Genomic DNA, 13,892 nt, shown 5'->3' with positions numbered 1-13,892 from the left:
GAAAGGAAAAGTCACCGTAAGAGTCAGAGGGCAGAAATGCAGGGTTGATTATTCCCTGGAGGGGCCATGCCTAGTCAGGAAAACTCAGGCACCAGGGAGAGCCTTCCTCTGAGTGGAAAGTAACAGGAATTTACCCACACTGTGTGTGTGTGTGTGCATGCATGCGTGTGAGCAGCGTGTGTGTGTGTGTGTGTGTGTGTGTGTGTGTCGGGGTGTGTGTGTGTCGGGGTGGGGAACCACTTGGCCGTAGCCCTGACACAGTACTGGCCACGTGGACATCGATATTGGACAACCTTTCTAGCCTTAATGACTGCTGTTCTCTTGTAGACAGTTTTGTTTTTCTGCCTCTCATTTTTCAAGTTCAGTTTATTAGTGACTAGCTGGGAATTTTCAAAACTCTGAATGGAAAATTCCTTATGCAGTAGGCCGAAGAAAACTATATAAGTTTGTTTTTTATTATGTATATGCCTGTATGTGGGTATGTGGGCCTGTGAGTGCAGATGAGCCGAATGCCAGAAGAGGCTCAAGGATGCTCTAGGGCTGACCTCGGTGAGCTACCTGACATGGGCGCTGGGACCCAAACTCTGGTCCTCTGAAGAGTAATACATGCCCTAACCACTGAGCTATCTCTCAGCACCCAAATTAAGCTTTTTAGGTAAAAGCAAGTTGTGGCATATTAAAAAAAAAAATAACACTGTATCTATCTTCAGTTTATGGTAATACTGCTTTTGTGTTCTAGAGAAATAGAAGTTTCCAGACCAACTGCATGGTGCATTATAGGTTTGTTTTAAAAAAAAAAAAAAAAAAACTTTACATTTTAAAATAGTTTTAGATTGTGCAGTAAAACTGTGGAGCTGGTCAGCGGGTGAAGCACCAGGCACATGAGTCTGAAAACCCGAGTTCCCCACCCCAGAACCTCCTGGGTCCTGTAGCACGCATATGTAATCACAGCCCCCCTCGGGTCCCAGCCCCCTCGGGTCCCAGCCCCCCTCGGGTGAGATGATACTCAAAGTTAGGGAATTGCCTGAGTTCGTGAACCAGCTAGCCAGGAGGGGCTGCACAGTAGCAGAAGCAAGAGAAACTCTGTTTCAGCATGGTAGAAGAAGCGAATCAATTCCTTTTTGTTCTCAAACTTCCATACTTGCACTGGTACAAATATACGTATCTTTGAAGAAAACTGTTAAGATAGAACATAGAATCTCAATAGACCCCTTCTGAGTGTTCTCCTATTTTTAACACCATACATTAGTGTGATAAATTGGTTACCATTGATGTCTCAATTCTGATACATCTTTATTAGCTAACATTCAGGTTTTCTTAGATTTTTTAACACCTGTCCCGGATGTCAGGATGTCACACTCCGCTCTACTTAGTCATCTGTGCCTGTCTGATTAGCTACCTTGTGGTCAAACTTTCCTTGTTCCCCTCATCTTGGTGGTTTTGAAGATTGCTGGGCAGGTGTTTTATAGACTGCCCCGCAATTTGGGCCTGTCTGATATTTCTCATATGAACAGAACAAGCTTTTGCATTTCGAGAAGACCGTCACAGAACGAAGCTGCTATTTCCAACATCTCAGGGTACATTCTGTCAACATGAGCAGTCACTTCCGGGCATGAACTTCGGCCAGCCTGGCAGAGATGGGCATGGTCCGTTTCTGTATCCTAAGGCTGCCCTCCTTCTCCCCTTTCCCAAGCCATGCTCCACCCGCCTCCTTAAGGAAGGAGACTCTATATATAGACGACCGGAGCATTTATTTAATCTGCTATTTTTATCAAAATAGAGGACTTGAAACCTAATAAAGTTAATAACACCTAATAAAGTTTCAGGTCCTTTGTATTGCATACCTTGGGTTGCAATTCACCGTCACATGACTTTCTTGCTCAGCCTTAGGCATTGGAAACTCTTTCCCTTGGTTCCTGCTCCTCTTTGATGAGCCCCATCGTTGCCTGCACGTGCTTGTGTGGTGTTTGCTGTGTTTGCGACTAAACTAAGGCTGGAGGTGGGCGTGCACACCTTTAATCCCAGCACTCAGGTGACAGAGACAGGCGGAGCTCTGTGAGTTTAAACTGGTCTATAGAGTTCAGGCTAGTCTACAGAATGAGTTCCAGGACAGCTGGAACTACATAGAGAGACCATGTCTCAACCCCTCCCCTACTTAAAGAAAAAAAAAGAAAGGAGAAAAGTCTAAATTTACTACCTTGACATTCAAAAATTGAACGAATGAAAGCAGCTGCCCTGCTCTGGGTACCAGTAGCTTCTTCTCAGGTTTGTTTTCCTGTAGCTAGCACTATATCTTTTACATCTTTTATATATTTTATACATATTTTTAGGTTAATTTTGCATTTTAGCCTAGAAGCTATGAACCAAGAACTCAAAGGTGGCCAAGTCGCAGCTTTCTAGCAAAGCACAACCTCTTTCTCTGCTTCAAAACTCACAAGTGTCCTTCCACCCCAGGTCTGACCGAGACAGCCGTCTTCAGCTGTGAGGCCCACAATGACAAAGGACTCACGGTGACCAAGGGTGTGCAGATCAACATCAAAGGTGAGCAGGAAGGCCAGGGCTCTGCACCATCTCCTGGGGGTCTGGCATGCCCACTGACTTTCTTTGTGACAGTAGACAAGTCCCTTCCCCTCTTCAGTGTCAGCGCTGTTTGAGAAAAAAATATCTAGGGGCGATTATAAATCCTACATATTGTGAGGCTTGATGATTTAATATAAGTAGAATATGCATAGCTGTACCTGGCACATAAATCATTGCTAAGCATTAGCCAGTGTGGTCCTGCTTAGCACAGGGAGAAAATAAGCTGGAAGCTTTACCTGTTTTCACTTTTCCCTCCTCCACCTTTTACTTGTCCTTATTAGCCCTTGAAGAGCCTAGAGATGGGCTGGCCAGGGACTCTTATGAAGAGTGGATCAACTGAGCCTGATCTGCGTCTAACAAGAGAGACTTAGAACGAGAGGGATGCCCATCTGTCTCCTCCTCTACCTTCCCGTGCGCTTGCGTTTCACTAGATGGGAGCTCACGGGGCAGTTGATTGACAGTAACAGAGTCAGACACAGATATGAGCAGAGACACTGCAGCTCATCACCTGTCCTCTACTCTTGTGAAATAGCAAGTATTAAACCCAAAACCTGGAAGGAAAGGAAAACATAGAAGCAAATTCTACTTTACCTTTATATCATCATCCTTACTCAAGGAAATGCAAGCACGTTTTATGTTTTACTCTCTGATCTTTAGATAGTGGAGAATCAAGATTGGGTTTGTGGTTCTTTTCTCTTATCCTTGGGAAATCAGAGAAGCACAAGGAAAAGGTGGACTGTATTGAATAAGTTAAAGGTTGGGCATGCAGAGAAGGGAACTTAAAACTAAAGCTAGAGTCATGATTTCGGTTTCAATAAATCAACTGGATGAAGGATAGGAAATGGCATTTTGTAAGAGTCCATTGCAAAAACAAAAAGCAAAAAAAAAAAACCAAAACGCAAACTAAAAGTGACTCCCGGAGGAAGTGTATAACTTCCTTCCTTTCTACAAATTCCGCTCTTACAGTTTTCAAAGGCATGTTGGGAATCTCAGAAATCCACGAGTGGGTGTAGACTTGTAAAAACCTTTTACTGAGGTTTAAACTTAGTAGAGTTTAAACATGTATAAAATGGAAGCATTGATGTTTATGCGTCATGCAGAATCTCACTGAAAATTTCTTTAAAAATTCAATCCTGTTTCCAAAGCTTGTGGAATTTTTATGTGTTTAAGACAAGGTGACCTTGAGCTTCTGGTCCTTCTCCCTTGTCTCCCCAGCATTGAGGCCAAACTTGTGTTTCTTTCATTTATTTTAAAACTTATTGTGTATGTAACCAAGACAACCTTTCTAACTCTGTGACCCTTTAATACAGTTCTTCATGTTGTGGTGACCCCAGCCATAAAATTATTTTTTTGCTACTGTTATGAATCATAATGTAAATATCTGTTTTCTGATGGTCTTAGATGACCCCTGGGAAAGGGTGGTTGACCCCCAAGGAAGTTGAGACCCGCAGGTCAAGACCCACTGGTTTGATACTTGTGGCGCCCTGTGGCTTACCGTTGTGATTATATGTGTCTGTGTGTTTGTTTTTCCATAGCAATCCCCTCCCCACCAACTGAAGTCCACATCCTCAGCAGCACAGCACACAGCATCCTGGTCTCCTGGGTCCCAGGTTTCGATGGATACTCCCCATTTCAGAACTGCAGCATCCAGGTAAGTCTCCAGAATGGAGAGGTGCTGTGTGGTGCGTTCTGGCTTTTCCTCCTCCTCCCCAGGGTGGGCATGGCTGGTATTTCTCCACTTCCGCTCAGAGCCTCTTCCACTCCCGCTCAGAGCCTCTTCCACTCCCCTACTCAGTGTCCACCATCGCAGCTGTCTCTGATGTTCTGGCCACAGTGCTGTGTTATGACCTAGGACCCAAACAGGAGAGAAACATGTCTCCAAGGACAAAGGTCGTGAGGCCGGGGATAATTCTTTATAAATTACCAAGATTCGTATAAATTCCAAAAATTCCCCCTGAATGAAAGCTGGTTTGTGACCAAGGGTCCAGGAGGCTACACACCTCCTTCTTCCCAGTATGGCTCTTCCTAGGCCGGTGTTACTAAGGACGGTTGCACCAGCTCAAGGTGGGTCATGTGCGCTGATAAATGAAGCCCCTTAGCCACTGTCTCTCGAGAAACCTGGGCATTGCTGGTCTTGTAGAATCTTCAGTTCCTTTTAACAGTACCTAAAGTTACTGGGTTGGGAAAAATATGGGTGAGTCACCCTAAATAATACCTTGTCATGTGATAGGCTGTGCTCTTGAGTGTTCCTTGTGTGAAAACAGAAATGGGCAATAATATTATTACTTACTGAGTCCCCACTGTAGCCAAGGCATTCTGTGGATATGTATCTCTTGCTTAGAACACACTAGCACTGTGGGCTCAGCACACTCACCTAGTCTGTGGGTGACCGGACCAGAATTCAGGCCCGTGAAGATCTGATGCCAACATCAGAGCTAGAGAACCACTAACTCCACAATCAGGTCAGACATAGTGTAGAGGAGCTAGTTACCAGTCACCTGGGCACTGTCTGCTGACAGTGTGATTCTGCCTTGTCCTTTATCATGCATAGGGACGGAATTGTTCTTGGTTTCCTGAATATCTGGTTTTCTCATTAAAATTTTGTTAACCTGGCCAGCGAGATGCCACACAAACTTGATAGCCTGAGTTTGATTCCTGGAATCCTCAGTAGAAGGAAAGAATTGAGTCTTGAAAATTGTGTTTTGACCTCCAGTGTGTATCATGGCACAAAGTGTCCCCCCATGATGATGATGATGATAATAATAATAATAATAATACATAAAATTAATGTTTAAAAAGACAAGCACATCACCCTAATCAGTTTGGGGAAGTGTCTTCCAGAGAATTTTGTGTTTATAACCAGATGTTTTTCATACCAACTGGAATTAATTTCTCTGCTTTTGGTGCCTCCTCCTCTTATCTGACAGCTGTTCCTTCTCTGAAAAATAAAAACAGGCAGTATCTCTAAAATAGTATCTGTCTTCGCCCTACCGCTCCCAGCCTTGCTTAATTCCTGCCTGATTTCATTTGTGAATCTGCCAAGCACTGTAAGTGGTAGCCCTTCTTGTGTCTACAATCTCTCACCAGGAAATCCTCCCCAATTGACTGATTAATGAACTTTTTAAAGACAGAGTCAGCCTCGTGTAGTCTATACTGACCTTCAACTCACTATTGCCATAAATAACCATGAACTCTTGCTCTTCCTGTTTCTGCCTCCAAAGCACTTAGCATTACAGGCGTGTGCCACCGTGCCTCATTGAGAGAAATTTAACATGGGCATTTATGCTGCACATCTGTGCCGTCCATTTCCCTGTAAGCATGGCTTGAGATATAGCCCCATGAGATTTTTGTTTTGCTGTGTTTTCATTCATTTCAATGGGTTTCTTGCTTGTTTTTGTTTTGTCTTTTTCTTATGATTTTTTTGTTTTCTTGATTATTTAGGAATGTGTTCAAATCCCACACTTTTTTATTATTCTTTTATGTGTATATGGTATCCGCACTTGTGTGTATACAGGTGCATGTGTGGAAGCCAGAGGAGGCCATCTGGTGTCCTGCCCTATCACTCTCTATCAGAATCTCTCGCTGAGACCTGGAGCAAGGCTGGCAGTCAGCAAGCCCCAGAGATTCTCCTGCCTCTGCGCCCACAGCACTGGGGCTACAAGAGTCTGTGTGCACAGTCGCATTCAGCTTTTTACATGGGTGCTGCTGATCTGAACTTGGGTTTCCAATCTTGTGCAGCAAGTTTTCTTACCCATTGAGCCAGGTCCTCAACTTCTTTGTTTATTTCTAACGTTCCATTAGAAGATGCTTAGATTCATTTCAGTCATTTAAAATCTATTAAGGCTGGTTGAATGACACAGTGTTATGCCCTGTCCTGGAGACTGCCAAGGACTGAGGATGACATAAACCAGCTGTCAGGAGTGTTCTGTGTGGAATGGTTTAGCAGAGTCAGTTCATTGTCTTAGTCTATCCTGTATCCCTGTTGATCTTCTGTCTAGGGTTTCTATCTGTCTGTAACTGGGAATGAGGGGTTAGGGTCTCAACTCTTATTTTTCCTAAACTTTTCTCCCTTTAATTCCATCAGTTTTGCTCTGCGTGAGTGTAAACAGAGACTGTTCTTTTGTTCCTGCCCGCCCCACAGACCTGAATGATCACACAGAAACTATATCAATTACAATACTTCTTGGCCAATAGCTTAGGTATATTCTTACCTAGCTCTTATATCTTAAATTAACCCTTTTTTAAATCTGTGTATCACCATAAGGCTGTGGCTTACCAGAGAGCTTCCTACAGCAGTATCTTTCTCCTTTGGCAGCTACATGGCATCTCTTTGACTCTACCTATTCTCTCTATATATCTCTGTTCAGATTTCCTACCTGGCCTAACTCATCAACCAATAAAGCAACACATATACAAAAGGCCACCCCACATCATGTGAGTTCAGAACTCTATTATAGAGTACAGTAAGGGAATGGGTGTTGACATTTAGTCTTACAGACATAGCTGAAGTGACAGACAGGCTTCTGAAAGGTGACAAGTTTAAGCTGCTAAATGGAGGAGCCAGAGGGGGTATGGCAGACCTTCCCTCATGAGAGTGGCAAACTTCAGGAGACAGAGAGAACAGCTACTGCCACCCCCACCTTGAGAGAGTGAGCCTCAGAGTAGACATGAGGTAAGGTGAGACAGCGGGATGTCAGGAAGCTCCGGGTCACTTTGGAAGGTGAAGAATCAAGCACCAGCTTAACCCGTCCTCTCTGACTTTGCTGTGGCTTCGCAGAGTCATGGCCTAAATGAAAAAGCATCCCAGGGCAGACAAACGACAGGCTCCCCTCGCCCACCTTGGAACCCGTGGTTCAGATGTCATTCTGTGCTCAGATCACCAGCTAGCTCAGCCTCCCTTCAGTCTTTCTCGCTCCCATCTCTGGTGGAATTGTTAGACAATCAATGACACAGGAAAGCCAGCTAAGCAACACGAGATTCTCGATGTTTACCTATCTTAAAACCTGGTTTTTATTTTTCTGAACTTCACACTTAATAGAGTGTCCTTTGTTTCCTATGGAAGCCCTGCAGGGAGTCTAGAAGCTGTCTGCAGTGTGTCCCCTTTCCTGAAGGGACCAAGTACGGATTGTAGCTCATCGCCCTTTTAAACTGGCTGCTACCTGTCCGGACACACCCTTTCCCTTCCTTTGATCCTGGCTATGTCTTCTTTCTTTGTCCATTTTTGGAACACACACTCTGTTTCTATTTTTAGCTCCTTCACATGCTTCTTGCCATTTTGTGCCCTTTTCCCCCTGGATCCACAGAGGAGGACCATTTTAGAAATTCTATATTTTCCCAAGAGCCTGCCTGTAAATGCTCACACAGGGTTCCGGAAAAGGGATTGGGGCAGAGAGCCAAAGGTTTCTTCCACCTTAGTTTTAGTGGTTGGTCACCAGGAAGTCAGTGCATAGTTTAATATGAAAGAACAAAAAGTAATTTCTGCCAAAAAGCCACCCCCAAGATAAGCACATGGTCCCTGTTTCTTGAACAGTGGTGGCTTCTCAGGCCAGCTGGTACCTTCCTGTCACCCATAAGGTCTGAGTCAGAGGTGGAACTCGGCCTCCACACCACCCTCATAGTATCCCCCAGGGGATTCCAAAATGTCCCAAAATGTCTATTTATGGTCCTTATGCTAAACTACAAGCACACTTATCCTGACTAAGAACACTACACCCATGGCCTTAGTTGCACCTCCTTTACTAAGGAAATTCATTCTTTGGATTAAATAATCCCCCCCCCAAAATTGCTTCTGTTTTACCCACTACTGTTCTGTCATGTATATACATATATACGCATATATATACATACATGTACTGGAAATACCACTTCTAATCTCCCCCATAACCAACCCCATTCCCAAACAGGAAGAAGTACGCAAAATGGGATGGGGCGGGGGGGGGGGTGATGGGGAGTTTGGCCAAGGACTAGATTTTTGCTAAGAACCCAGGTCTCTCGCTCTGTGAACATAGATCTGGTGGGCAATGTGGAGGCAATTGCGGGGGTTTTGGTGGCGGTAAAGGCAAAGAAATAAACATTTTAAGGAGATTCGAGAAAGGTGTACAGGATGAGATAGAAACCACCCTTTCCTGTGCTTCCCAGCTGCCCCCCAAACATTGCCAACTGTGCGTGCTCTTCAGGCTGAGCTTCTGTTGGAGTGGAGAGAGATAAGCATAAAGGACCACTGGGCAATACTAAAGCAACTCCAGGCAAGAGCAGGGATCTTCATGTTACAGAATGAGAAGGACAGATGTAGGTGGAGTTTTCCTGTCCCAACCGCCTGCTCCCAAATAATCGACTCAGAGACTTAATATTAATTGCAAATGCTCGGCCAATAGCTCAGGCTTGTTACTACCTGTTCATTTAAATTAACATATATTTCTTCTCTATGCTTTGCCACATGGTCCATGGCTTGTTACCTCATTTTCTATATGTCCTGCTTCCTTGGTGGCTGCCTAGTGTCCCCTCTCACTCCAACCTTCCTCATCCCATCATTCTCAGTTTGTATCCCGTTCAACTACTGACCAGTCAGCTTGCTTATTAAACCAGTCGTAGCGGCACATATTCACACAGTGTAGAGAAAGATTATTCCACAGCAGACAGATTTTTGCTGGGCATGATGGCTGCAAATCCAGTGTGTTATCAACCCAGCTACTTGGAGACTGAGAAGGGGGAATGAAGGCAAGTTTGCCAGCAGCCTGGGCTACTTATCAAGACTCTCAAAATAGAAACTTGAGGAGGCTCAGAGGTGTGTGTACCTCAGTGGCAGGCAGTTGCCTAGCACGTGCATAGGCCTGGAGTTCAGTCCCCACCTCTGCCCGATGACAACAAATCACAGGCCTTTAAAAGGAAGTGAAGCCAACAGTCACACTAGCTCTGTCAACAAGGCATGCTAAGGACAGGCATGGCATGAAAACAAGAGAGACTGGGAAAGGGTTGTGTCTCCGTGGGGAGAGTCCGGAGGCCGTGTTTGTAGAAGATGTGTATCCCTCCATGAAACAGCCTGAGAATGAGATTGTAGACACAGAAGCCGGAAGCCGGAAGAGCAGGATCTAAAGTGTAAGTTTATGGACCTCAGCCTCGCCCAGAAGAAAAGGAGTGTGGCAATTCAAAGGAGATAGGCTCTTCCGGCAAGATAACCTCAGTTTCCCCCTAAAATGTAAATTGCCGGATAAGAATTTTCTGATTACCTCAGAATCTTTGTTCTCTTTGAAAGACTTTGACTTTCTTCAATTCCTACCTAGTACTTTGGAAGTCAGCGTGACTGGGGTCAGAAGTCAGGTGACTGGATCTGGAACTATCTAAAACTCAAGCAGCTGGGCACACCTGGGAGAGATTGTTTTCTTAGTTAAATTATTTGAAATGGGAAGACCACATTTAATCCAGATCTTCTGAGGTTGGACGATCCACCTTTAATCTGGGCCACACCTCCTGCTGGCAGCCTACAGAAAGGACATTAAAGAAGGAAGCTTGCTCTGTCTACCTCGTTACACTCGCTCTCACCTGCGAGCCTGTTCCTTCACTGGCCTTGGAGCCGACTTCTTCAGGATTCTCGCATCTCCTGAAGACCAACTGAAACATTCAGCCTCGTGAACTGAACAATTACTGGGTTCTTGGACCTTCTGTTGGTAGACAGCCATTGTTGGACTAGCTGAGCCACCTGTAAACCATTCTAATAAATCCCCTTTGTATATATTCTATCAGTTCTGTTCCTCTAGAGAACCCTGGCTAGTGCAGGTGGTTCTCTCTGGAACAAGGAATAGTGCTGGGAATTTTAAACATGGTTCAGTAATCTTCCCAGCATGACAAGGGCATTGCACTCTCAAATTCTGCAGCTATGGTCACCTACACAAGACCTGTACAAAGCCGGGCCCTGCCAACATCCTGTCATGGACTGGGGGTGTGTGCTTATGAGGCCTTCTTCCTTCCTTAGAATAAATAGGCAGTTCCTAGTTGTTAACAGGGAGTAGCTCATGGGGTTTTACTCCTCCTTAAGGCTCTGTGGGCAGTTACTGATTGCTGAGGGAGGGAGGGAATTCTAAAAAAGAAGTAGTATAGCCACTGATAAAGTATCTGTGGTTCTGGAAATAATCCCTCACCCATGCTCCTGTCAGCAATCCTAAGGAAACTCATTTCACACATACATACACAAACACACACACACACACACATACACAAAGCCATGGCGGTGCTGGAGGATGACTCAGGTGCTAGGAGCATTATTTACTTTTGCCATTCCACGAGAATGCTTTGGACTGCCTGAAACTTCAGTTCCAGGGAATCTGGTGCCTTTTTTTCTGACCTCTGCCAACACTAGGCATGTATATGGTGCACACACATTCATGCAGGCAAAACATTTGTACACACAAAATAAAAAATATTTTTTTAAAAAAAATGACATAACAGTAGAAGGGAGACCAGGATGAGGAAGGGAGCAGAGGGAACAAGAGAATGCAATGGGAATTGAATATAATTAAAACACATTTATATACATGCCTGAAAATGTTATGATGAAACCAATTATTATGTATAATTAGCATATGCTCATAAAAAGCTTTAAAGAGGGACTGGAGAGATTGCTCAGTGATTAAGAATGCTTTCTGCTCTTCCAGAGAACCTCAATTCATTTCCCAGGACCCACATCTGCTAGCTCACAAGCATGGATTGAACCTAGGTCCTCTGGAAGAGCAGCCAGTGCTCTTAACTGCTGAGCCATCTCCCCAACCCTACGTTGTGAGCTTTGAAATTCATGATAAACTACACAGGAATAATCAAATCTCAGCAAAGCCATTGGTACTGTGTCAGAAGGAGTGGTAACACAGAGTATGGAAGAAAAAAAAACACAAGCATGTGACTCCTTAGGAAGTATTGAAAATGTGCTTAGATGATATTTTGTGCTTGCTTTTCAAATTATCATAAATCAATAATGATAACAAAAGTCAAGAAATCCATCTTCTAAAATGAGATCTGGAAATTATTGAAAAAAAACTACATATTATGAAACAAAAGACTAGATTAAGAACTCAAGTAGGGGCTGGAGAAATGGCTCAGAGGTTAAGAGCACCGACTGAGTTCAATTCCCAGCACCCACATGGCTGGTCACAGCTGTCTGTAACTCCAGTTCAAGGGGATCTGATATCCTCACATAAATATACATGCAAGCAAAACAATTATATACATACACACGCACACACACACACGTATATACATAAAATTTGAAAAAAGAACTCAAGTGGATCTGGGAGGAGAGGGGCTACTTTCCATTTGAGTACAGTGTGAGTTATAATTATTAATGTGTTAATAATATAATTATCACAGTAACTATCTGTTGCCCGCCACAGTGAAGCTCTATAGTGCAGACATTTCCCTGGGGGCGTCAGTTGTTGCCAGAGTGACATGAGTAGCACAAGTAATGCTGATGGGAAATTCCGTGTGTGTCCTGAATGAAAACAGTCCTTCCTCCAGCACAGAGGAAGGGCTACATGCGTCCAACCCTTGTGTGCCCAAGTCTGGCATTCCCTCCACCTTACTAATGCTGGTCCACATCTGCACTGTTCATTCAGGTCAAGGAAGCTGACCTGCTGAGTAATGACTCAGTCATGATTTTTAATACCTCGGCTTCGCCACATCTGTATGAAATCCAGCAGCTGCAAGCCCTGGCTAATTACAGCATCGGTGTGTCCTGCCGGAATGAAATTGGCTGGTCTGCAGTAAGCTCTTGGATTCTGGCCAGCACAACAGAAGGAGGTAATTCCTGAGATATACAATGAACATTTCCTCCCAATGGTGTGTAATCAGGCAAGCCTTCCCCAATAGCTGATGTTGTGTGCACTCTGCTCATTTGGTGCTTTTAGTGGGGTGGTCAATAAGATAGGAAGAAAATTGTTTCTTTGTCATTTAAGAGGCTTAGTTTAAAAAAAAAAAAACACCCAAAACCTTATCTGTACTATGTGTATATAACATTTTCCTTTACATGGAAAGACAGGGGTATCATTCTTTCTTTTCAGTGTTTTTCCTGCATGTATGTCTGTGTGACTATGTGAGGGTGTGGCTCTCCAAGACTGGAGTTTCAGACAGCTGTTAGCTGCCATATAGTTGCTGGGATTTGAACCCGGGTCCTCTAGAAGAGCAGTCAGTTCTCTTAACCACTGAGCCATCTCTTCAGCCCTGTGGCACCATTTTTAAAGCCAGTATTATTTTCAATTAAAATATAATGCACAGAGTTATTATTCATAGCAGGCAACCCAAAGCGGGGAGTCATTTTTTAATTACATAAAATTCTAACTTCACAGTTATCTAGAGGGTTCCTAGTTAGGTTATTTGGTTGCTTGAGACAGGGTCTCACTATATGGTCTTGGCTGGCCTCGAACTCTTAGAGAACCTTCTGCCTCAGTCAGAGATCAAAATAGCAAGCAACAGTTCATCCCTTTATGGTTTCTGCTGCAGGTTCCCGGCCGTAAGTTTTTTAGTAATTATGTCCTTCAACAATAGGTTGTGACCTGGAAGTATAAGATAAGATAAACCCTTCCCTCTACCAAGTTGCTTTGGCAGTGATGTTTATTATAGGAGCAAAGTAGTAAATAGTACAGAGTTTTTTGGAGGTTTTTTGTTTTATTTTGGTTTTGTTTTTTAAGAGAGGGGGAGTTCCTGTTTTTCCTTTAGTGTATTACAGTGTTCCCCTGTTTCCTTTCTTATTTTGTTTCCAGTGTAATTTTGTTGGTAGACGAGATTTTGGTTTTCTGTGTATAATACATATTTTGTCTCCAGTTCTCCCCTTAGTGCCGATTTTAGACAATTTAACACTTAGAAACTTTAGCTTCATTTTACTAATATTCCTTGTGCTTGAAGGTCAGAGACTTCTTACATTTCTGTGTTTGTAGTTTGGGAAACTTCAGGCTACCATCTTGCCCTCACAGTTTTGGAGACCGAATCTTGGACCTGGTATATTATACAAATGCTCTATCACTGAGCTGCACATTCCCACTCCTCATATAATTTTACCCCTTTTACCTCTCCTCTCTTTTAAGGACTTCAGCTATGTGCACAACAGACCATTAGAAGTCCCATAATTCAATGATATCCTGCTAATCCCTCCCTACTTTTCTCTCCTCATTTTTCCTTTGGAGAGTTTCTTTTGTTTATGTCTTCTGATCCAGTAATCTTCTTTGTTTTTAGTAATCTTACCTAACCTGTTGCTAATTCTCACTAGTCTTTATCGCTCATGCTGTGATTCTTTTCTTCTTATATATTTCATGCCTAAACTTTTAGATCATATC

At 43.6% G+C, this 13,892-nt stretch overlaps 1 protein-coding gene across 1 annotated transcript in view; it reads left to right on the top strand.

Moving 5' to 3' along the window:
- Nucleotides 1–13,892, top strand: part of Mertk (MER proto-oncogene, tyrosine kinase) — a 101,778-nt gene that overhangs the window by 44,287 nt on the left and 43,599 nt on the right. The window contains exons 5-7 of the mRNA XM_057781866.1: nt 2,455–2,541; nt 4,116–4,231; nt 12,180–12,363. Coding sequence (XP_057637849.1) covers nt 2,455–2,541; nt 4,116–4,231; nt 12,180–12,363 — 387 coding nt within the window. The remainder of the gene's footprint in view (nt 1–2,454; nt 2,542–4,115; nt 4,232–12,179; nt 12,364–13,892) is intronic.

Source organism: Chionomys nivalis, chromosome 9, assembly GCF_950005125.1.
Source record: "Chionomys nivalis chromosome 9, mChiNiv1.1, whole genome shotgun sequence".
NCBI classification, from domain to species: domain Eukaryota; kingdom Metazoa; phylum Chordata; class Mammalia; order Rodentia; family Cricetidae; genus Chionomys; species Chionomys nivalis.
This window is presented reverse-complemented; position numbering and strand designations above follow the sequence as displayed.